Source organism: Dendropsophus ebraccatus, chromosome 3, assembly GCF_027789765.1.
Source record: "Dendropsophus ebraccatus isolate aDenEbr1 chromosome 3, aDenEbr1.pat, whole genome shotgun sequence".
NCBI lineage: Eukaryota > Metazoa > Chordata > Amphibia > Anura > Hylidae > Dendropsophus > Dendropsophus ebraccatus.
The window spans coordinates 115,378,663-115,402,776 of record NC_091456.1 but is presented as its reverse complement, the minus strand read 5'-3'; the positions used below and the strand labels follow the sequence as shown (position 1 = coordinate 115,402,776).

The 24,114-nt window shown below is 45.0% G+C and overlaps 1 protein-coding gene across 4 annotated transcripts in view; it reads right to left on the bottom strand.

Annotated features, from left to right (window-relative positions):
• Positions 1-24,114, bottom strand: part of NFIC (nuclear factor I C) — a 139,964-nt gene that overhangs the window by 93,980 nt on the left and 21,870 nt on the right. For 3 of the 4 annotated variants that reach the window (XM_069962558.1, XM_069962559.1, XM_069962557.1), the window contains exon 2: positions 2,022-2,553. In XM_069962558.1, coding sequence (XP_069818659.1) covers positions 2,022-2,553 — 532 coding nt within the window. Of the gene's footprint in view, positions 1-2,021; positions 2,554-4,463; positions 4,592-24,114 lie in introns of those variants that run through there. The other variant, XM_069962560.1, reaches the window with a different exon arrangement.

Below are 24,114 nucleotides of genomic sequence, written 5' to 3'. Positions count from 1 at the left end.
CTGACAACTAAGCTGTGAAGTGTGGTCATAAGCGCAGTGCTTTTAGTTAAAGCAGAACCCGGGAGGCCCGCTCGGCCAACTCGTTCTGCAAATGGTGACAGCTCAGGGGGCCCAGTGTATTGTAGGATAAGGCCAAGGGGCTCCCGGATGCAGTGGGCCCCATAGCAGCTTCTATGGCTGCTACAGTGGTAGTTACGACCCTGAGGAACATAATAAAGAAAGTATGCTTACCAGATTTTGTGCCCATGCGCCGGAATGAGGCGATGTGCAGGTAATGGGTCAGGTAAATTTACGTTCTTTATTATGTTCCCTCACCCCCTGACCAAAATGACTTTTTCCACCACCGGACTTCTCCTTTAAAAAGAACCAATCACGGCCAAATGTTGTTTTTTTTTATTGCTCCATTTAATAAGATTTAATTTTTAATACATTTTTGTAAATATAATTGATACATTTTTTTGCCGGGTTTTTAATATATTTGCATTTCCCTTCACTGTCTCGCGCCGGCTCTTTTCAAAAGAGCCGGCGCGCGACAGGAAACTCCCGGCATGCCGAGCGGCGGGAAGGGCTCCCATGAGCCCGCCGCTCTGTAAATACACAGTGATCCCGCGCTATACAGTGCGAGATTACTGTGTATAAATGTCCTAACTGACAGTTTAGTTTATCTCTGAAGATACAGACTGCCTTTGCAGTCTGTATCTTATATTTTACCTAATCCATCCTAGCGGCGCAGTAAGGCCGGGCGCAGCCATCTTGATTATGTCCCTTGCGTTCCAATGGTGCGTTCCACCGTCGGATCGCAAGTGACGTCATCAAGATGGCGCCTGGCTTTACTGCACCGCTACAGAGGATTGGGTAAAGTATAAGATACAGACTGCAAAAGCAGTCTGTATCTTCAGAAATAGATTTTATGAAGATACAGACTGCCTTTGCAGTCTGTATCTTATACTTTACCCAGTCCTCTGTAGCGGTGCTGTAAAGCCGGGCGCCATCTTGATGACGTCACTTGATGACGTCCGACGGTGGAACGCACCATTGAAACGCAAGGGACATAATCAAGATGGCTGCGCCTGGCCTTACTGCGCCGCTAGGATGGATTAGGTAAATTAGAAAGATACAGACTGCAAAGGCAGTCTGTATCCTCAGAGATAGACTTAGGGAGAGAGGAACTTTTACAACAGGGACAGTTAAATTTAGGTGATTGGTCCTCTTTAAGGGGCATATGCATTAACTGAAATTTTGTGCACAGGCAAATTAGCTAGATTTCTGCAGTTTACACCACATTTGCCATTTCTCGTTGTTTGCGCCAGCAGGGGCATTGTTTCAGATTAGCTACTTTTTTGAGTGATTTACTATGTGCAATTCTTTTATTTTTGCAGATTTTTTTTTTTTTTTTTTTTAGTCAAGCTGTTTTAGGCACAAATTGCCTAAGAATTATCAAGGCACATGCATCTAGTTTTTGTGCAGCAACTATAAAATTTTGCACAGCCCATAAAAAACAATAAAAACATGTTACCCTAAAACAAAAAAAAAAATCATATATAAATTCCAGACAACTACTTTACTTTGTTATATATGGGTCTGAGCTGCAATACTAGACAGAATACTATAAAACCCCCCCGAAAGCATGGCGCTGTTGGGGGGAAAAACGCTCATCTTTTTCCCAAACTTGAATAGCAACTTTATGATCTGCAACAGAAGCACAATACCAATCACCCCTCAATATAAAAAGAGGTTTGGTAAGGCATAATACTGTAATATGGAAATAATTATCGCTGCTTCGCTAGGCTCGGCTGTCAGCTTGTTCTCGGAGAAGTTTCCCACTACTGGATCCAGCTTTTCCAGGCACCTAAAGTGGAGCAGCACAGAGTTCAAAGGCAGCCGACTGAAAAGCCAACAGCTGAGCCTGCTTCGCTAATACTGTAAATATGCTAATCTCTAGAAATAATTAATCAATGTAAATACTTGGCATTATAGAAACAAGGTTAAAAAGCCGAATGAACACCAAAATACGGTTTTACCTCTTTCTCGAATGAAGTAAGCCAAGTACAGGTCTAGTTCTTTTACAGATACACTAATATGGTGCGGCTGCACACATAACTGGGGGTTAGAGCAGTGGGCTGCCTTCACCAGTCTCTCTCCATCCGTGCTCTCCAATGGAATGCCTTTGAAAAGGATCACCATGACAAGATCCAACCTCCACACCTTATCTGCCTGTCGAAGGCAATCTATTCTCCTCATCTTCCCCTTCTGGTCTGGGTTTGAGAGGACACAACTGGCGGCCTTCTTTCCAGTAATAGACAACACAAAGTCCTCCCGAAACTCTGGCCTGATATCTTTGCGAAGCTTTGCTAAAAGACGTGATGCCCATTTCTGCTTAACCTCAGCTTTCTCATTCAACAGTTCATCCTTTACACCTCGTTCTTCCTCTTTAGTCATTTTTTTCTCATGTTTCTTGAAATATTTTCTTTTTCGTGCCTGGAGGTTAAACCAAGTGTAGGCAAAAGCTCGCACATGAGGGAGCAGGGCTTCAATAAAAGGGTGAAATTCATCCTGGTAGGGAAGATTAAAAAGTATTAATAGTCACCCTATGATAGAAGTGATACAATACATTGTAATACTAAGTATTGTTGAACAGTTAGACCTATTTACTAAATCAGTTACATACACCTTTGTGAGCTAATGTTATATAAATAAAAATGATCATCGTTATCAACAATGTAAATGAAAGAGAATCAAGCTACGGCTTTGAACCAGTTTTTGAAATTCCATTTATTTTTAAAAAAGCACATACTTTTTTGTTGTTCTTTTTTATTTTTAACAATTGAGGTCAACATAAGATTAAAATCTATTAGCAACATATTTTACTTTTCCACAGAAAGAGTTGCAAATCATGGTGCAAACACAAATGACACTTTGTGTGTAGGTTATGGCCAGTAGTTAAATGCTCAGAAAAGCTGCATGTAAAAACAAAAATATTATGGAAAAATTGTTTCGTATTGTTTGCTCCGTTGTCAATCTACTCATCAATCCAATCAATTGGTTCGAGAAATTGCAGGCAGTTACAATACACGTCCGAAATCCTATATGTAGTTGCAGGTCCACAATTATTGACAGGATTACTGATGTGTGAAAGGGGCCTTAAGACTTTAGACAGCCATACCTGCAGCTCACGGTCCTAAGGAGTCCTGGAAAACATGGATACAGCATATGGCATATAATTCTTGCTATTAGCTGGTATAAGTATTTGCTTTAGTCCTTCTTGTGATACAACTATTATAACTCCCTAGGACTTCACGACTGACAAAGCATCAGCTTAATTTCAAGGCAAAGCTCAATACTAAGGGTGGGCAATTCATTTGCCCGTGGGGCCACATGAGAAATTGGAATGGTTTAAAAGGGCCAGACTAATATACTTAAAGGGGTATTTTGCTCATGCTGGAAAAATAAAATGCTCCACAACCTTGCTGGTCATACCCAGAGTCCTTTGGAGAATTTTTAACCTTCTCACGCCTCTCTATGTGCCACCTTTCTTGTTTTTGAACTAAATCTGTTTTTTCTAAATGCTTACATACAGCCAGCGTCAGCCGAGAAACTACATTTCCCATCATGCAGCACGGCGCCTTCATCGCCGGCAGTGTGACCAAGAGCCACAACCCAAGTCCCAAACTAAGGGAAGAACCGAAAAAGAGAAAATGTATATTGAAAGACTTGCACCATGTCAGTGTTTTGGACCCACTCCTAGTTCCGGCTTAAAAATTCTAATAAAAAATACTGATCAAAATACAGCTATGTAAAAGGGACATTAGGCCCTTTTCACACATCTGTTTATTCTGTCATCATCTGGACCTATTCAATTCTATGGGCCATACACACAGCTGTAGATAGGCAACGATCACCTATTCTCCAGGAATATTTCCATGCTAATGCTGACAGTTACGGATGCAAATCCATAGTGCTGTTTGTAGCTGTAGGTCCGCAGCTGCAGAAAGCTCTATGGATGTGTGAATTGGGCCTTAAACTCAAATAATCTAAGAAAATATATATCCATTTACTCTGCAAAATATGGATTTAACAGGCAAATTAGGTGGCAAAAAAGTCTGAATGTATTCTCGACAAACCAAGGCAGAGGGAGCTTTGAGGAGGATCCTGTAGAGCAGATGTCCTTAGAAATCAATAGAAGCCAATTGATTTCCATGGGCACTCTGCAATGCTGCAATTTAACACAGTAAGTATATGTAATGTAATTTAGAGCTAGACAAATTCAGTTGCCAGCTTGCGGTAGTGACTGGGCCTTACTGCTAGCTCTGTACGCATTGTTTACATCTAATGCCAATACCTGGTAAAATTTTAAGCAGAAGCAGCTAGTTCCTGAGAGACTCTCTCAGCAGGTTTAAGCTGTCCTATCTAAGGGTATCATAAACTAGTGACAGAGAAGCTAAACAGAATGCTGTATCACTTACATTGTTCTGTGCAGCTAATTTGGAGATATCCTCCTGAATAACATGGACAATACGTAGTCCTCTCCATTATGTGCATAAGCCCAGTAGTTCTGGATATTCATGAGAAGCAGAAACTCCACCCACCAGCTGCTGATTGGCAGTTAGTTATTTATTTATGCTGTGTATAGGCAGTCAACTGTCAATTAGCTTTGTATAGGCGGGCAACTGTCATTCAGCAGCTGGAGGGCAAGGGGTGGTAAGAATCCCATTCTTACCATCCCATCCCATCCCATTACAATCAATGGAGCCGTGTCACAGAGGATAGGGGGTTTAATCACACTGCCTGTCTCCGGTGGTTCATGCCGGGCTGGTGCCTGAGAATACACCGTCAACCGTGCGACCATTCAAAAAAAGGATGGCACCGCTGGTGTTCCAGTGCCAATCCATTCATGTAAAAAATTATGTAAATGATGGTACATTCGCTTTAACCACCAAAAAAGAGCAGAAACAAAGAAATGAAGTTCAGGACGGAAGTGTTTTAATAAAAACTGAACATAAGACACAGGGACACAATCTGATCTGGGGTTAGTTGGGGAAAAGATCAGAAGCGACATGAGAAAATACTTAAATTACTTTACTGAAAGAGTAGTATATGCTTGGAGCAAACTTCCAGCAGATGTGGTCAGTAAATCTGCAATAACTGATTTTAACCCTTAGGCGACCCTGGACGTACTCCATGTGTTTAGAGCGCGGCCGCGCTCTGAACCGCCACGGTACCGGGTGCCGCTCGCAGCCGGGGACCACGGCTATTAGCGGCCATGGTCCGATCGCCGTGCCCGCTAATAAAGTAATCGGATGCAGCTGCATCCGATTACTTGAATGCAGCCATCCCTGGTGTCTAGTGGGGTGGATCGCTCCACACATCTTACTGCGTCCAAGGTCAGCGCCGTAATGACGCTATGCAGCATAGATCTCAATGAGAGATCAGCGCACTTATACTAGAAGTCCCCCAGGGGGCTTCTAGTATAAGTGTAAAAGTAAAAAAAAAGTGTTATTATCAATAAAAAGCCCCCTCCCCTAATAAAAGTCCGAATCACCCCCGTTTTCCAATGTTATAAATAAAAATAAATAATCAAACAAACATGTTTGGTATCGCTGCGTGCGTAATCGCCCAAAATATTAATTAATCACATTCCTGATCTCGCACGATAAATGGCGTAAGCGCCAATAAAATCCCAAAGTGCAAAATTGCGCATTTTTGGTCGCATCAAATCCAGAAAAATTGTAATAAAAAGCGATCAAAAAGTCGCATATGCGCAATCAAGGTACCAATAGAAAGAACATATCATGGCGCAAGAAATTACACCTCACACAGCCCCATAGACCAAAGGATAAAAGCGCTATAAGCCTGGGAATGGAGCGATTTTAAGGAACAAATATCTGTTAACAATGGTTTGAATTTTTTACAGGCCATCAGATACAATGAAAGTTATGCATGTTACATATCGTTGTAATCGTAACAACTTGAGGAACATATATAACAAGACAGTTTTACCCCAGGGTGAATGGCGTTAAAACGTAAAAACCCCAAATAAAAGAAATACGTTTTTTTTCGCAATTTCACTACACATTGAATTTTTTTCTGGTTTCGCAGTGTACTTTATGAAAAAATTCAGCCTGTCATTGCAAAGTACAATTAGTGGCACAAAAAATAAGGGCTCATGTGGGTTTCTAGGTGAAAAAATGCAAATGCTATGGCCTTTTAAGCACAAGGAGGGAAAAACAAAAACGCTAAAATTTTAATTGGCCCGGTTCTCTTAGGGTTAAAGGGGTAGTTGAGCGGAAATTTTTTTTCTTTCAAATCAACCGGTGACAGAAAGTAGCAGAGATATTTAATATACTTCTATTAAAAAATCTCAAGTTTTCCAGTACTTATCAGCTGTTGTATGTCCTGCCGTAAGTGGTGTATTCTTTCCAGTCAGGAGAGCAGGAGAGGATTTCCATGGGGATATGTTACTGCTCTGGATATTTACTGTCATGGACAGATGAAGCAGCAGAGAGCACTGTGTCAGATTAGGAAGTATACACAACTTTCTACAGGACATACAGCAGGCGATGAGTACTGAAAGTAATTTACAAATCTCTGGCACTTTCTAGTACCAATTAGTTGTGCCGCGCTATATGTAGGGAACTGTTGTAAAATAAAAATAACACACAAGTCCGCATCAGTCACTGTTCTATAAAATGATCTTATACGTGTGGCCAATTTCACTCACTCATATACTTCAACTGCTATTCTTTGACTTGTAGTCCTTTGTAATGATTCACAGTGATAAGCGATGAGCGACGCCCTCCTGGTAGGTATCCCACAGAGGCAAAGCTATCCTGATAGGTATCCCACAGAAAGCAGTTCAACCGTCTGCTATTTGCAAGGTACGTGCCCCGGCCAGCGGCATGTATTAAACTTGACTAAACCTGAGTACTCTGTGTCACAGAAGCTACGTATCGCTGTATGAGGCAAACCTCCTCAACTAGTTTTAAAGGTTACGACTAGAGATGAGTCGATCCGAACTCAAACGTTCAGTATTTGATTAGCGGTGGCTGCTGAACTTGGATAAAGCTCTAAGGTTGTCTGGAAAACATGGATACAGACAATGACTACATCCATGTTTTCCACATAGCCTTAGGGCTTTATCCAAGTTCAGCAGCCACCGCTAATCAAATGCCAAAAAGTTCGGGTTCGGATCGAATCGAGCATGCTCGAGGTTCGCTCATCTCTAGTTACGACCTTCTTTCTCAAGAGCATCTGTCTCATGGCCAAAGTGTCCCTATATAGGGAGAGGTAGAGTACTCTTGGTATTAATCAGTCAAAGAATAGCAGCTTTACCTCTGTGGGATACCTACCAGGAGGGCGTCGCTCACCACTTATCACTATAAATCATTACAAAGGACTACAAGTCAAAGAATGGCAGTTTAGTATATGGGTGAGTGAAATTGGCTACACCTATAAGATCATTTTATAGAACAGTGACTGATGCGGACTAGTGTGTTATTTTTATTTTACAACTAATTGTTTTTAGATAATTTGAAAGAATTTTTTTTCTGAACTACCACCTTAAACTTTCCTGGATTAAACATATATCTATTACATAGCTAGGGCGGGTTCACACTACGGAATTCTCGCGGACAAAGTCCGCGGAATTCTGTCAGCTGTCCGCCCGCACGGGCACACGCTTTTCCGCCGGCTCCATAGACACCATTCTATGGGCCGGCGTATTCCGCGATCCGCTAAAAGAAGTGACATGACACTTCTTTCAGCGTACAGCGGAATACGCCGGCCCATAGAATGGTGTCTATGGGGCCGGCGGAAAGGCGCCCAGATGTGCGGGCGGACAGCTGACGGAATTCCGCGGACATTGTCCGCGAAAATTCCGTAGTGTGAACCCGCCCTAAGGGTATGTGCACACTGAGGAAATTGAAGAGGAATTTCAGCTTGAAATTCCTCCCGTAAAATATGTACAGAGCAAAGTCCCATAGTGTTCAACGGGTTTTCTGCTCTGTTGTTCACACTGCAGAATTTCCGAGCAGAATTTTCTGCTGTAGATCTGCTAGAGGAATCCTATAGAAGTCAAATTCTGCTTGAATTCTGCCTGAAAACCTTCTGCTTCAATTCCTCGAGAATTGCTCAGTGTGCACATACCCTAACACAGTAAATAAGGTTGAAAAAGTTCAAACTACAGAAACCCTACTGTGATCCAGAAGAAGGCAAAAAAAGCCTTATGAGGCACATGCCAATTGTCCCATTGCAGGGAGAAAAATTCCCTTCCAACTCCAATGGCAATCAGAATAATCCCTGGATCACATCTAAAAAGCATCCAGACCTCCCTTGAATGTAATTAAAGGGGAACACCACATAAGGAAAAAAAATTCTATTAAAAGTACATTAAAAGTTATATAGATGTGTCTATGTAATGTATTAACATATCTGTGCTGTTCTGCCACACTGGTAGCTGTTAGAAATCCAGGAAGTGAAAATAAATGGCCTCTATGCCAATTCATATTGTCTCCTGCTCCCTCTGCTATCCCCCCTTAGGAGACAAATCTTCCATGCCCTTTGTCTCACATTGTGTGTTTGCCGAGTGCAGGCTGATGATGCAGACAGGGGGCAGGGTGTGATGTCACAGGAGGCTTGGCTGGATCCCCCAATCCCCTGAGTGATTCACTATCTCTGACCGGCCAGAAGCAGCTGCTGCACTGATTTCACTGATTGCGCAAAAGTCTGCAGTGATATTAGGGCTGTGTTCACACATGTTGGAATTTCATTTCAGTACTGCAGCGTTTTCACAAAAATGATGCAGTAACACAAGTAAATTATGCTAAATGACAGAGAGGATCAGAGCCGGCACTGCCAATCCCACCTGGAGAAAAAACAATGCATAAACAGTATATCCCATGTAAGATAGTATCGGATAAAGTTCTTATTGCAGGGCTCAACTTCAAAGTTAAATGATGCTTGATCATAATATGTGGGTGGAAATGAAAAGAAAAAAAAAAAAAAATTAAAAACTTCTTTACTTTATTCCAAGATCAGCATTGCAGGTAGAGAATACAGCGTGCTGTGTGGTGTTACAGGTAGAGAATACAGCGTGCTGTGTGGTGTTACAGGTAGACAATACAGCATGCTGTGTGGTGTTACAGGTAGAGAATACAGTGTGCTGTGTGGTGTTACAGGTAGAGAATACAGCGTGCTGTGTGGTGTTACAGGTAGTAACTGTGTTCTGTGTGGTGTTACAGGTAAAGAATACAGCGTGCTGTGTGGTATTACAGGTAGAGAATACAGCGTGCTGTGTGGTGTTACAGGTAGCAACTGTGTGCTGTGTGGTGTTACAGGTAGAGAATACAGCTTGCTGTGTGGTGTTACAGGTAGAGAATACAGTGTGCTGTGTGGTATTACAGGTAGAGAATACAGCGTGCTGTGTGGTGTTACAGGTAGTAACTGTGTGCTGTGTGGTGTTACAGGTAGAGAATACAGCGTGCTGTGTGGTGTTACAGGTAGAGAATACAGCGTGCTGTGTGGTGTTACAGGTAGAGTAAACAGCGTGCTGTGTGGTGTTACAGGTAGAGAATACAGGGTGCTGTGTGGTGTTACAGGTAGAGAATACAGGGTGCTGTGTGGTGTTACAGGTAGAGAATACAGGGTGCTGTGTGGTGTTACAGGTAGAGAATACAGCGTGCTGTGTGGTATTACAGGTAGAGAATACAGCTTGCTGTGTGGTGTTACAGGTAGAGAATACAGTGTGCTGTGTGGTGTTACAGGTAGAGAATACAGCTTGCTGTGTGGTGTTACAGGTAGAGAATACAGTGTGCTGTGTGGTGTTACAGGTAGAGAATACAGCATGCTGTGTGATGTTACAGGTAGTGAATGTGTGCTGTGTGGTGTTACAGGTAGAGAATACAGTGTGCTGTGTGGTGTTACAGGTAGAGAATACAGCATGCTGTGTGATGTTACAGGTAGTGAATGTGTGCTGTGTGGTGTTACAGGTAGAGAATACAGAGTGCTGTGTGGTATTACAGGTAGAGAATACAGCAAATAATTCAGTAACACAATAAAACTGCAATGTGTGAACACAGCCTAGATGCTCTGCAACAGATTTGGGCGGAGAATGAGCAGGGTGGAAGACTGTGATGAACAGCTGAGGGAAAGCATTACATTCTGGAACTAGTACTGCATTCTGTGAACTGCTGAACCAGGAAGTACAGAAACAGAATACAGAACAAAATCCCCCCAAACAAATGGATTTTTGGTAATTTCAAATCTGGGATAGATAGGTAAGAAATGCTATATGCTTCTACAGAAGTTTCATTTTTTTTACCTCTATCTGGAGTTCCCCTTTAACCTGATTCAGTGTAGTCCCCCGTTGCTTCTTTCTCCCAGCTCTCTAGTGCATGAGTGACGCAGGGGGCCACAAAGGTCTTTTTTTTAACCTCTATCTGGAGTTCCCATTTAATGAGTCAGCCATGGCAACATAATGTGGCAGAGAGTTCAATTGTATTAGGCCCCATTTACACGTCAGTGTCAGTTTTTACTGTCAGGAAATCCTGATCAGGAGACCTCAAATGTCATCAGGAAAGTATCAGGATTTCCTGACAGTAATCCGTTTTTACCTTCAGGAAACCATCAGGAAAAACCTTCAGGATTTCCTGATGAGAAAAAAAAAAGTGTTCTCAATATGGTCTAGTATGCCAACATACATCCCACATACCCACACAGCCCTTCGTGTATCCTGCCACTGTGTCCCCCTCGTGTACCCTGCCACTGCATCCCCCTCGTGTACCCTGTCACTGCCTCCCCCTCGTGTACCCTGCCACTGCCTCCCCCTCGTGTAACCTGCCACTGCATCCCCCTCGTGTACCCTGTCACTGCCTCCCCCTCGTGTACCCTGCCACTGCATCCCCCTCGTGTACCCTGTCACTGCCTCCCCCTCGTGTACCCTGCCACTGCCTCCCCCTCGTGTAACCTGCCACTGCCTCCCCCTCGTGTACCCTGCCACTGCCTCTCCCTCGTGTACCCTGCCACTGCCTCCCCCTCTTGTACCCTGCCACTGTCTAACCCTGTAACAGGGAGAGCAACATGTTGCAAAATGACAACTCCCATCATGGACTGTCAGTGGGACATGATGGGAGTAGTAGTTCTGCAACCGGAATGGGCACTTGTTGCAAAACTACAACTCCCATCATGGACTGTCAGTGGGACATGATGGGAGTAGTAGTTTTAGGGGGATAATCTCACCTGTCCTGGATCCTGCTTTGGTCCTCTTTCCTGCGGTGATGGTCCCCGAGGTGATGATTCTGGCAGGTGATGGGGGGGATGCCGCTGAAGTCCAGGGAGGGGGGGTTAGTGGTGCCGCTGAAGTCCAGGGGGGGGGGGCTTCGGGAGGCGCCGCTGAGGGCCGGGGGGGGGGGGGGGGGCAGAGGTGCCACTGAGCTCCGGGGGGGGGGTGCATCAGGATAGCGTCCGGCTTTCCGGCGTCCCCATAGAGTTCTAATGGGGAGTTCTGTCCGTGTCTAATGTAAGTAAGCAGATTTTCCGGACGTGTGAAGGCGACCTTAATGCCCTTACGGTAAAAAAAATCTGTGTCTGTGCTAAAGGTGAAAAGTTCTTTCCTCTAGACCAGTGTTTCTTAACCTTTTCAAGCCAAGTACCCCCATGTGATGAGATGCTCCAGCTGATTACCCCCAAGGACGCACTCCCACTCCCACCATAGGCTATGTATAAAGTCTCTATCTGCTATTGATTCCCAGATCAGATCCCCCCCCCCCATAACAATGTGACTGATTTGTAGGACCCAGTAATAATGCCAATAGTAATGTCTAATAATAATGCCCCTAATAGTCAGTAATAATGCCCCCTTCCCCAATAATAAAGCCCTTTCCTAGTAATAATGCCCTCTGTAGCCATTATTAATGCCCCCTTCCTAATAATAACAGCCCCTTTGGCCAGTAATAATGCTCACCTTGTAGCTAGATGCAATGTTTCATTTAGCCAGATATGTCCATTTTAGACAGAGTATGCCCCCAGTAGCTAGGTATGGCTCTTACAACCAGCTATGCCCCCTTCAGCCAGGTATGACACATACAACCAGGCACGGACTGGTAATCTGGCAAGCCGGGCAAATGCCCGCTGGGCTGGCCGGATTACCAGTCCGTGGGCCGCCCGGCTTGCATAGTAAAAAAAAAAAAAAACATAATAAAAAAAAAAAAATCACCACAGCAGCCTGATCCTGTAACCGCCCACCCGCTGCTGCAGCCGGCCCCTGCCCGCTCCTGACGTGCTGCCTTGTGCCCGCCGGCCGGCCCCTGCCCCTTCCTACTTGCTCCTCTAATCCAATTAACTTGGAGCGGGAGCGTGGGGCGGGTGCGGCCGACCATTGCGCACGCGCTGTACGTGCCCCACGGCTAGCCGCCGCGGCCCCACGCTCCTGCTCCACATTGATTGGATAGGAGAAGCATGTCAGGCTCCGGTCACAAGAGGCTGCGCCGGAGCTTGACGTGCTTTTCCTATCCAATCAATGTGGAGCAGGAGCGCAGCCCACGCACAACTGCTCTCTCTCCCAGGTCGGCCCCTCAGCGCGCGAGATGCAAGTGATCTTACAGAGCTGCAGGAAGGGACATTGGAGGGCTGTGTCGCTGGCAGGTGAGTATGTGTGTTTTGTTTTTTTTTACACAAAACAGGATGCCCCGGTATGCTTAGCCCGGCGGTCAGGGGCAAGTGCTGTTTGGCCCAGGGCTGCTATTGCCTATGGGGTGATTTCTACAGTGGGATAGCACATGGGGGGGCTGGGAAATTACCACTGTGGGATAGCACATGGGGGGGATGGGGAATTACCACAGTGGGATACCATTGGGGGGGGGGTTACTATATGGGACTGCATATGGGGAGGATTACTATATGGGACTGCATATTGGGGGGGGGATACTATATGGGACTGCATATTGGGGGGTTTGCTATATGGGACTGCATGTGGGGAGGATTACTATATGGGACTGCATATTGGGGGGGTTACTTTATGGGACTGCATATTGGGGGGGATTACTATATGGGACTGCATATTGGGGGAGTACTATATGGGACTGCATATTGGGGGGATTACTATATGGGACTGCATATTGGGGGGATTACTATATGGGACTGCATATTGGGGGGGATTACTATATGGGACTGCATATTGGGGAGGATTGCTATATGGGACTGCATATTGGGGGGGATTACTATATGGGACTGCATATGGGGGGGGTTAATATATGGGACTGCATATGGGAGGGGGGATTACTATATGGGACTGCATATGGGGGGGATTACCATTGTGGGACTGCATATGGGGGGCTGTTACTACAGTGGGATACTATACTTATACTATATCTACTATATGGAGGTACAAGAGGGCATATATTATATGGAGGCACAGAGGGGTCTATACTGTTGAGGCCACAGAGGGGTCTGTACTATATGGCGGCGCAGAGAAGACTTGTTTGCTATATGGGGACACAGAGCGGCCTGACTACTATTTGCAGGCACATACTGGGCATAACTGCTTATATGGGGGCACTGATACAGAATGGAGCAATACATGGGGACTTTGTATAGAGATGAGAATGATTGTGGAGCAAGGAGCCTAAAATGTCTGTCTGGCAGATCCTGTGGATACGAGTCATGGCTGGAGAAGTCTTCATGACGATCGGAGCCAGATGGAGAAGAATAGAAAAAGCGAACAACTTTGACAATGAGAAACATCACATGCAGTTCATACAGGGAAGACGCCGGCTGTGAGTCCCCGCACTATAGTAATTTATAAGCTTGCAGAACCTCCTGTATACACTTTTATATACCTCTATACAGTCACTGCACTATAGTCACTTATAAGTCTGCAGAACCTACTGTATACACCTGTATATACCTCTATACGGTCACTGCACTATAGTCAGTTATAAGTCTGCAGAACCTCCTGTATACACCTGTATATACAGTACCTCTATACGGTCACTGCACTATAGTCACTTATAAGTCTGTGGAACCTGCATACAGCTGGATCTACCTCTATGTGGTCACTGCTCAGGGAGAATATAGCTCTTTATATAGTAACAGTATAGTGGCATGATCCAGTTGCTGTATGCTGAGGGTGGTGCTCATGATGTGAGGGTATTATTTGTCCTATATATACACTGGTATTATTGGTAATACAGTATTTGTGTTTATATAGTGGATTGTATTCAGTATCAGTATAGTGATCTTAGTTACTTTATAATTGTAATAGTGTGGAGATATAGTTACTTTTATACTAGTAGTATCAGTCTCTGTATTCCGAGTTTGCTCAGTAACAGTTTGGCATTAACATGTATGGTGATATTTGCTTCCTGTATACTGGTGTGATCCATTGCGAATTTTAAGCTGCTCATTAAGTCACTTTAAATAAATACGTAAATATGCAACATCGAATCCACAGCAGATAACATTATATCTTTACTTTTAAGTGTTCACATATTTAAGAAAGTAGAGAGGGACATGGCTAGCTGAAGCAGAATTCACTACAGAATGAGTCACTGCTATCCATGATATCTGGGAGGATGTTGTATGTGGGCTGCTGGGGCTTGAGTGCCAGGGCTGATTTTAAAGGGAACCTGTCACCCCCCGTGCCGGGGTGACAGGCTCCCGACCCCCCGTTAGAGCCCCATATACTTACCTAATCCCGCCGGGTCCCGCTTCTGGAGGTGGTCGGGTGACGGAGATCTCAGCCGCTGCAGCCCGGCGCGCGCGCTGAGAGATGAGTCCAACACCCATAGAGAATGACAGGAGAGTCCAGCACCGGGCTGCAGCGGCTGAGATCTCCGTCACCCGACCACCTCCAGAAGTGGGACCCGGCGGGATTAGGTAAGTATATGGGGCTCTAACGGGGGGTCGGGAGCCTGTCACCCCGGCACGGGGGGTGACAGGTTCCCTTTAAGTCCCAGTCCGGCCCTGCATACAACCAAGTATGCCCACTGCATCCTGATATGCTCTTTGTTGCCAGGTATGCCCACTGCAGCCATATATGCCGCCTGTAGCTAGATATGCAGTCACATAAACCTCTTGCAGCTAGATATGTCCCTAGCCAGGTATTCCCCCAGTCATCACATGCCCCTTTCTGATAGGTATGCCCCTTGCAGGATATGTCCCCTGCAGCCAGGTGTTCACCTATGCAGGTATGCCCTCTAAAGCCAAAAATGTCCCCTTCTATGGGTTCTGCAGATATGTCTCTTGATGCCAGGTATGCCCCCCTGCAGCAGGATATGCCCCTAGCCAGGTATGGCCCCTGCAGCTTGATATACCAGTAGCTAGGTGTGCCACCTGCAACAGGATGTGCCCTTAGCCAGGTATGCCCCCTGCAGCCAGATGTGCCCTTAGCCAGGTATGCCCCCTGCAGCAAGATGTGCTCTTAGCCAGGTATGGCCCCTGCAGCTGAATATGCCTCTTGCAGACAGGTATGACCATGGAGCTGCATATGCCCTTAGCCAAGTATGCCCCCTTGCAGCCAGATACATGTCGCTTTGCAGCCATATGGCCCCCCAACCCTTCCCTTCCCGTCCCCTTGTAGCCAGATACATGGTCCACTGTAGGTAGAAACATTTCCACTTGCAGCCAGGCAGGGCCAGGGGGGCTAAAAAAAAGCAGCCCTGGCACACAAGCCCCATCAGCCCACATAAATATCTCCCTCTATCCATTGCATTTAATGTGTTGAGAAGATTTTTTGTTCTACTATGTCACACCATTTTCTTACATATGTAAAGAACAGAATAATCGCAGAAGAGAAATAAGTGTACACTACCAATATAATTAATAATGCCTCTATACACTGACTATATAGCCATCAGATACCAGGTGTACACAGATGTAGTACACCCTGCAGATTAGTGATGGTCAGTGGGTGTTAAAGGGGTTTTCCAGAGCTACAAAAACATGGCTACTTTTCCCCCTCTCTTGTCTCCAGTTCAGGTGTGTTTTGCAATAAAGCTCCATTTACTTCAATGGAACTGAGTTTGAAGCCCCACCCAATCTGGAGACAAGAAAGGGGGAAAAGTGGCTATGTTTTCGTAGCGCTGGATAATCCCTTTAAGGCCGTATTACACAAAAAAAATGATGTGCCAAATCAGGCAGATATCGCCCCACAGAGACAGTAACATAGACAGCAATCAGCCAAGGAGGAGGAGCACATCAGCTGATCATGGTCCTTAAATGTGTTTAAAAATCATCAGCTGCTGCTCCCGACTGATCACAACAAGGGCTGCACAAACAATTCTGCAGACCCCTAAATACATTCATATCCCAGACCCCTAATTAAATGGAATCCATATAACCTAATCGTACCCCCACTCTACTCCCCCATATAAGAGATTACACTGTAGTTACATGCAGGGTCTCAAAGATGACATCTTCTCTGATCAGTTGATCACATTTCTTTTCTTCCCCATCTGGCCCAGACCAATTTTCGGAAAAATGCCACTGTGTTTGTTTTTTGTTTTTTTTGCGCAAATACACCAGCAGCCAGGTATTAGCTAGGAGTGAATTGAGTTTATGATACAGTATGTCTTACCGCACATGGCGTTTTTTTGGCGTGGTGTTAGTCTCTCCTTCTTGGTGTTTTGGAGGCTCTGTGGCAGTTTTGTTCAAACGCAGCATGCTGAGGGTTTTGCATTTTTTCTGCAAACTGGGGCATTTTTTTCCCTCAGATTTCAATGGAAGTCTTCCGCTCTACTAAAAATGCTATAGCCTGTGTATCACGTTTTTAGTTCTACTTTTCTGGGGAGAAAATGCCACAGTCTGGCCCCCAGGTCACCTTAACCCCCTGTGGGCCAGACTGTGCTCCATTGGGGGTTGGGCGGGGATGGTTAGCCAATCGGTGGCTAAAGCAATGTCTTGGCTCAGGTGAAGACATCTGTGGTGAGTACAGAGACCCCCCCTCCCCCTCAGCACTGTGTGAGGTTAATATGGATGTGTAGGTCAAGTGTGGATGCCATACATCCTCACTTAACCTCCTCTGTGCCAGACTGTAAGCAGCATCTGGCAAGATGCTGCATACTGTAAAGTACTGAACACCTGATGGGTGTTCTGCTCCTGCCTTTATGTTTTCACCTTTTTTTTCAGATATGGGTATCCATATTGCATCAGATTCAGTGGACCACGTTGATGACCAGTATTGTGTTTTGTTTTTTCTGTTTTTTAATAAAATGGTCGAGGGGTGTTATTTTTTGAATAAAACATTTCTCTTAATTGTGTTGTGTGTTTATTTTTTTATTACAGGCTTAGAAGTGGAAGCTGTCTGGTAGAGGGCATCTATGACTGGTCAGGGCCTAGTGTTATCTGGTATAAAATGGCTAACAATAACCACCAATTATTACCCCAGTACCCACCACACCAGGGGTAATGGGAAGAGCTGTGTACCAGTAGTTGAGTGCATCAAAATTAGCACTCCTGGACAGGGTGGTATTATTAGGTTGGGGAGAGCCAAAATTAATGGCCCTTCCCACCCTGGTACTACTAGGTTGCTGCTTTTCGGCTTTTGACCCTGGCTGATTATGGAACTAGGAACTATGGAACCCTATGCGTTTTTTTGTTTAAATAATTTTAAAAAACGGTGGACGGCCCAGGGGCGTAGCTAGGATTCACGGGGCCCCATAGCAAAAAAATTTAAGGGGCCCCCTCCCCTACGCACAACACAAAGCACTGCATATATACATATATTTATAGTGTATGCTCTCTGATGTGGCCAAAAAATAAATTCTCTAGTGGCCAGAGGCAGAATCCTGGCTGCAGCCACAAGAGTGACTGGCAGAGCAGAGAGCCAATGGCTGCTTGCTATGACAGTTTACTGTTTTCACCTATAGGGGCCGATTAGGAGCCCTTATGGTTAAATACATAGGTTCAGGAGCAGACTACCTTCTGCTTAACCCCTTATTTACTGCAGTGTGTAATAGACCCGATTTTTAGAAGACAAGGAGATCTTTGCTTTACTGCTTGAGCACTGATAACCCCCTGACCTCTGCACGAAGCTCTGCACATTTTCGTTTCTTACTTGCACAGACAGAGAACAGAGGTCAGAAGTTATCAGTGCAGTGAAGCAGAGATCTCTGTATTCTTCTTGTTAACCCTTTTTTTGTGTTGCAGCATGTAAGTAAACATTGGGTCATTTACACACTGCATTACATAGGGGGTTAAGCAGAAGGACACAAGCTCTCACCTTCTTCCCCGGGCCCCCCTCCTGCACAGGCCCCATAGCAACTGCCTACCCTGCCTCTATGGTAGCTACGCCACTGGTTCCCCCTATTTTCATTACCAGCCTGCTTCAAAAACAAAACAGCAGTAGCCTAGCAGTACTAGGGTGGAAAGAGCCATTTTGTTTGCCCTCCCCAGCCTAATAATACATGTCTGCCACTGCCCTGTCCAGGAGTGCCAATTTTGACAATCTGAGACTACTGGTACACGGCTCTTTCCAGTACCCCTGGTGCGGTGGGTACTGGGATATTAATGGGGGGCTAGTGTTAGCTGTTTTAGGCTGGCTAACATTAAGCCCCGACTTAGTAAAGGATGCCATCTATCAGACAGCTTCCACTACTAAGCCTGTAAAAAATAAATAAACACACAACACAATTGAGAAATGTGCTTTATTCAAAAGATAACACCCTCACACCCTTCATTGACCATTTTATTAAAATTAAAATAAAAACACAACACTGGTCATGAATGTAGCCCACCGAATCCGACGCAATCTGGATATCGATATCTGGAAAAAAAGGGGCCCCCCAAAAAAAAGCCAGGAGCAGGATGCCCATCGTTTTGACAGGTGTTCTGCATCTTACAGTATGTAGCATCTTGCCAGATGCTGCTTACGGTCTGACACACAAGGGGTAAAATGAGGACACATTGCATCCACACTTAACCCTTTGGGTGCCAGACCGAACAATGTCACACTTAACCCCCTGGGGCCAGACTGATCTCACACCGTACCCATCCCAGCAAGAAAGAGAGTTAAGTGCCAGGACTATGCAGCCGCTGATTGGCTAAGATGATGATGCACAAGTGTCATCTTAGCCAATTAGTGTCTGAAGCTGTGTCCTGGCTCAGCTACTGTGGGAAAGAAGACAGGGAAAAGACCGAGGGGTAAGTCAACCATCCCCCGCTTCCCCCTAACTGAGCACAGTCTGGCCCAAAGTGGGTTAAAGGGAATCTATCAGCTGCAATTAATTTTCTAAACTGCTGACACTGTTAGCTGTTCTCTGGTACAAGGAGTCAAAGAAGCTTTTTTGAGCTAACGATCTGCTGCAAGCTGTAATGCTTCCTCTCTCCCCTCTACCTTCATTCTATAGAATAAAAGAACAGACAGATATGTGAAAGGTACCATGTGTTTCCTTGTTCCTTGTCACTCTTCCCCAACACCCCCCACCCCCTTCACAACACAGCACACAAAATACTGCAAACGGTTTTCTGTGCGCCAAGTCTGGCACTCGATTCAGCAAGGAAAGGGTCACTTAACCCTTCTTTTTTTTTGAGCAGGTGCATTCAGGTAGGCATTTTGACCTGAAAATGTACTTAGAAGTGAAAGTATGTATGTATTGCTCCACACAGTAATAGTGTCCACTGTGTGCCCCATATAATAAGCCCTCTCTGTACCCCCATGTGGTAAACATAGCCCCCTTTGTGACCTCATATAGTGTATATATATATATATATATATATATATATATATATATATATATATATATTTATACACCCCTTCTGTTACCCCAGATAGGGTATTTATACCCCCCCCCCCCCCGTGTCCATATACTTTGTATAAGCCCTATAGTTGTTTTATGCCCTCTAGGTGCCCCATATAGTTTTATTTCCCCCCCCCCTTTGCCCCATATAATTGTTTTATGCCCACTCTGTGCCAATATAGTTGTTTTATGGCCCCTCTGAACCCCATATAGTTGTTTTATGTTTCATAAATTTGTTTTGTGCCCCATATAATTGTTTTATGCCCCCTCTGTGCCCCATGTAGTTGTTTTAAGAACCCTCTGTGCCCCATATAGTTGTTTTATGCCCCCTCTGTGCCCCATGTAGTTGTTTTAAGAACCCTCTGTGCCCCATATAGTTTTATGCCCCTTCTGTGCCCCAATGAGTTTTTCTATGGTGTAAAAGAGTATTACAAAGATCTCTGTACAATCCATTCATATATTTGTACATTGCAATCAGACTGTCCCTAAGACGTCTTTTTCTTAATGAAATAACCCCAAGCTTGATAACCTGTCTTAGTACTGTAACCCACTCATTCCCTTAATGACCATGGCCGCCCTCCTCTGCACCTGTTCCAGGTCAGCCATGTCCTTCTTATATACTGGTACCCAAAACCGTACACAGTATTCCATATGTGGTCTGACTAGTGATTTAAGAAGACGCAAAACTATGTTCTCATCTTTAGCATTTATGCCTCTTTTAATGCATCCCATTATTTTGTTATCCTTGACAGCTGCTGCCTGGCACTGATCACTAAAGTTGAGTTTACTGTCCACCAATACCCCTAGGTCCTTTTTGGAAGCAGTTTCACCTAGTGTTATATTACTTCATTCATAATTTATTTTTTAGTTATCATGAAAAGCACAGCACTTCCTGTATTGTGGCTCTTTTTTTTAATCTAAACACAAGGGGGGAGATTTATGAAAGGGTGTAAATATACACCTGATGTAAACTGCCCACAGCAACCAATCACAGCTCCACTTATATTTTACCAGAGCTGAAAGCTGAGCTGTGATTGGTTGCTGTGGGCAGATTACACCAGGTGTATATTTGCACCCTTTCATAAATATTCCTCAAGAAGTCCAGTGTTTCCCAGGTCATTTGTGCTCTCAAAGAAGGCAGTCACTTCATTGAGGAAAGCATTGAGCTTTGACTCTCTGTACTGGCTGGGATTTCATGTGTTTAGTCCCTTATTTTTAAACCAGCACAAGACTAAAAATTTGCCTTCAGGAGACTGGACCTTGATTTCTGGTAAGTATAGCTTTGTTTTACAGCATGATAACTAAAAAATAAAATTATGAATGTATATAGAAAACTTCATTTCACTATACTGTTGATTTAGACCTGGCATGTCAAACTCTGATCCACGAGCCAAATCTTGCATGTGGGGCCAGGATTTTTGGCCCGCAAAGGAAATCAATTTCCTTAAGCTGGCCCACAGGACATCGCAGCATATTATAATATGGGTGGTCTTCTAGGCTGCAGAGTACAGGGGAGCCGGAGAGGTGCCCAGCCTGCTGCAGTCTCTGCCAGTGTAAGTCTCTGCCAGTGGTGGTAGCATTGCGGTAACTTGTGAGCCTCTGAGGATCTCACTGTTTCCTCTGGTGAGTGTTGCCCATACTAGTATTTCCTTTACTTGTCACTGCGTAGGAAGGAGACATGAGTTCTGAATTCACCACGCTGCCAGCCTCTGCTCTGAGGTCATGCCGCAGCCTGAACCAGTTCTACAGCTCTCAGCCATCCTTATGAAAATTTTGAATTGCGTGCTAGTGTTGTGGCACTACTGGGGGAATAGACTACTTGTGGGGCAGTATTGTGGCACTGTTGGAGTTAGCTATTTGTAGGGCAGAACTGTTGCACTACTGGGGGAATTAACTACTGTATGGGGTATCTATTTTGTGGGGGGCATCTACTTTCGGGGGCAGTATTAGAGGGTTCTATGGAAACTAATATTGTATGGGCTATAAGAGGGGGCATTGTTACCTTTATGAATGGGGAGCTTGTATATAGATAGGTAGGAGGTGCTATAACGTATCGCTCATGATGCTGGATGCTTCCTGCCAGAGGAGCCAACATACTAGGCCGCAGTCAAACCAACCCCATGGCGGCACATGCAGCAGTGATGTGGATATTTCCCTCCCTAAAATTTTCTTCACCCTGCTCTCTACGTTCCTATCCCATACTTGTCATGCCATAGCAATGTATAGTATCATTTATTATAGTGCACAGCACCATGAACGCTGCAGACACACGTCAATAAATATCAAGGTTGGCACGCGACTTTATGCAAATGTTTAATTTTGGCCAACTGAGTATGTGAGTTATACCCCCCCTTCCCCCCGATTTAGATGTTGAAAGTTATAACAACATGTACACTTTCATAAATATATTAAAAAGAAGAGGACTAGAGATGAGCGAACCTCGAGCATGCTGCATTTGATTAGCAGTGGCTGCTGAAGTTGGATAAAGCCTTAAGGCTATGTGGAAAACATGGATTTAGTCATTGGCTGTATCCATGTTTTCCAGACAACCTTAGAGCTTTATCCAACTTTAGCAGCCCCCGCTAATCAAATGCCAAACGCTCGGGTTCGGATGCACTTGAGCATGCTCGAGGTTCGCTCATCTCTAGTCCTCTTCTTTTTAATATATTTATTAAAGTGTACATGTTGTTAAAATTTTTATGCGCGCCGCTCTGGAGGAGGAAGGAGCCGGCATACACAGCATCCACCGGTGTTTGTGACAGCTGCCGAATACAGGAGGGTGCTGTCTGTGCCGGCTCCTTCCCCACTAGAGCGGCGCGTGTCTTCAGTCTCCTGTGGGCCACGTGTGATGACGTCATTTCATCGCGCGCCGCTTGCAGGAGAAGATCGGCACAGGAGACCTGGACAGCGTGGGAGCGGAGGTAAGGTGAGTGGGATGTTTATTTTTTTTATTTGGGGGTTAACTAGGCTGCCGGGGACATGACTGATGGGGGGTTAACTAGTCCACCAGGGACATTAATGATGGGGGTTAACTAGGCCACCAGGGACATGACTGGGGGGGGGGGTTAACTAGGCTACCAGGGACAAGACTGATGGGGATTAACTAGTCCACTAGGGACATGACTGATGGGGGTTAACTAGGCTACCAGAGACATGCCTGATGGGGGTTAACTAGGCCACCAGGGACATGACTGGGGGGGGGGGTTAACTAGGCTACCAGGGACATGACTGGGGGGGGGGGGTAACTAGGCTACCAGGGACATGACAGATGGGGGGGATAACTAGGCTCCCAGGGACATGCCTGATGGGGGTTTACTAGGCTACCAGGGACATGCCTGATGGGGGTTAACTAGGCTACCAGGGACATGACTGATGGGGGTTAACTAGGCTACCAGGGACATGACTTGGGGGTTAACTAGACTACAAGAGGCATGACTGGGGGTTAACTACAATAGCAGGGGCATCACTGGGGGTTAACTACAATAGCAGGGACACTAGGGGAACAATACTTTGCCTTGCCCCGTGTTCTGCAAACCCACGCTACTAACTGCCGCGCACAGTATGTGGCCCTCAAATGATTTTATTAATGCCCGACCGGCCCTCGACATGGAAAAGGTTCCCCACCCCTGATTTATTGCATCCCTAACAGCTGTAATTAACCACACTGTTTCCACCTATTTCTACTGTTTATTCCCATATGGTATGTGTTGTTCACAAGATCTACCTAAGATGCTCTTAAAAATGTCCCATTTTACTTCTGAGGGCAGTGTCCTAGTCTATGTCCTCTCAGTTTTTGGAAATTAGCCTAAAGTTTAATGCTTTTGTTGCCCCCCTACTAAGCATTTTATTGAAGGTTAAATGAAAACTTATTACTGTATGTTGTGGTCACTATTACCTAGGTAATCCCCCCCCCTCTTTTTGATTCCTGTACTAGTTAGGAAGTTAATTGTCTTTTAATTTTTCCAAAAATCTGCATCTTTTGCTGGAGCTGCAGGTTTCTGCTTTCCAGTTTATATTGGGGTAGTTAAATCGACTCTGTACCCACAATCTGACCCCTCCAAACCACTTGTACCTTCAGATAGCTGCTTTTAATTCAAGATCTGTCCTGGGGTCCGTTTGGCAGGGGATGCAGTTATTGTCATAAAAATAACTTTTAATATAGCCGCGCTGTGTCTAACGGCCGGGGCTTACATTGTGTATGCATTAGGCTGGCACACCCTCTCTGTCCCTCCTCCCCACCCTAATCAGCATTAGGAATGCTCCAGGAAGATTGCTCCCTATTCCCCACCTGTTTGTATAATGAACATGGGCTGGATCATTAAGGGTACAAACCCACTTGACGTATTTGCTGCGTGAATCAGTCTTAAAAATAAGCAGGCAAAACGCA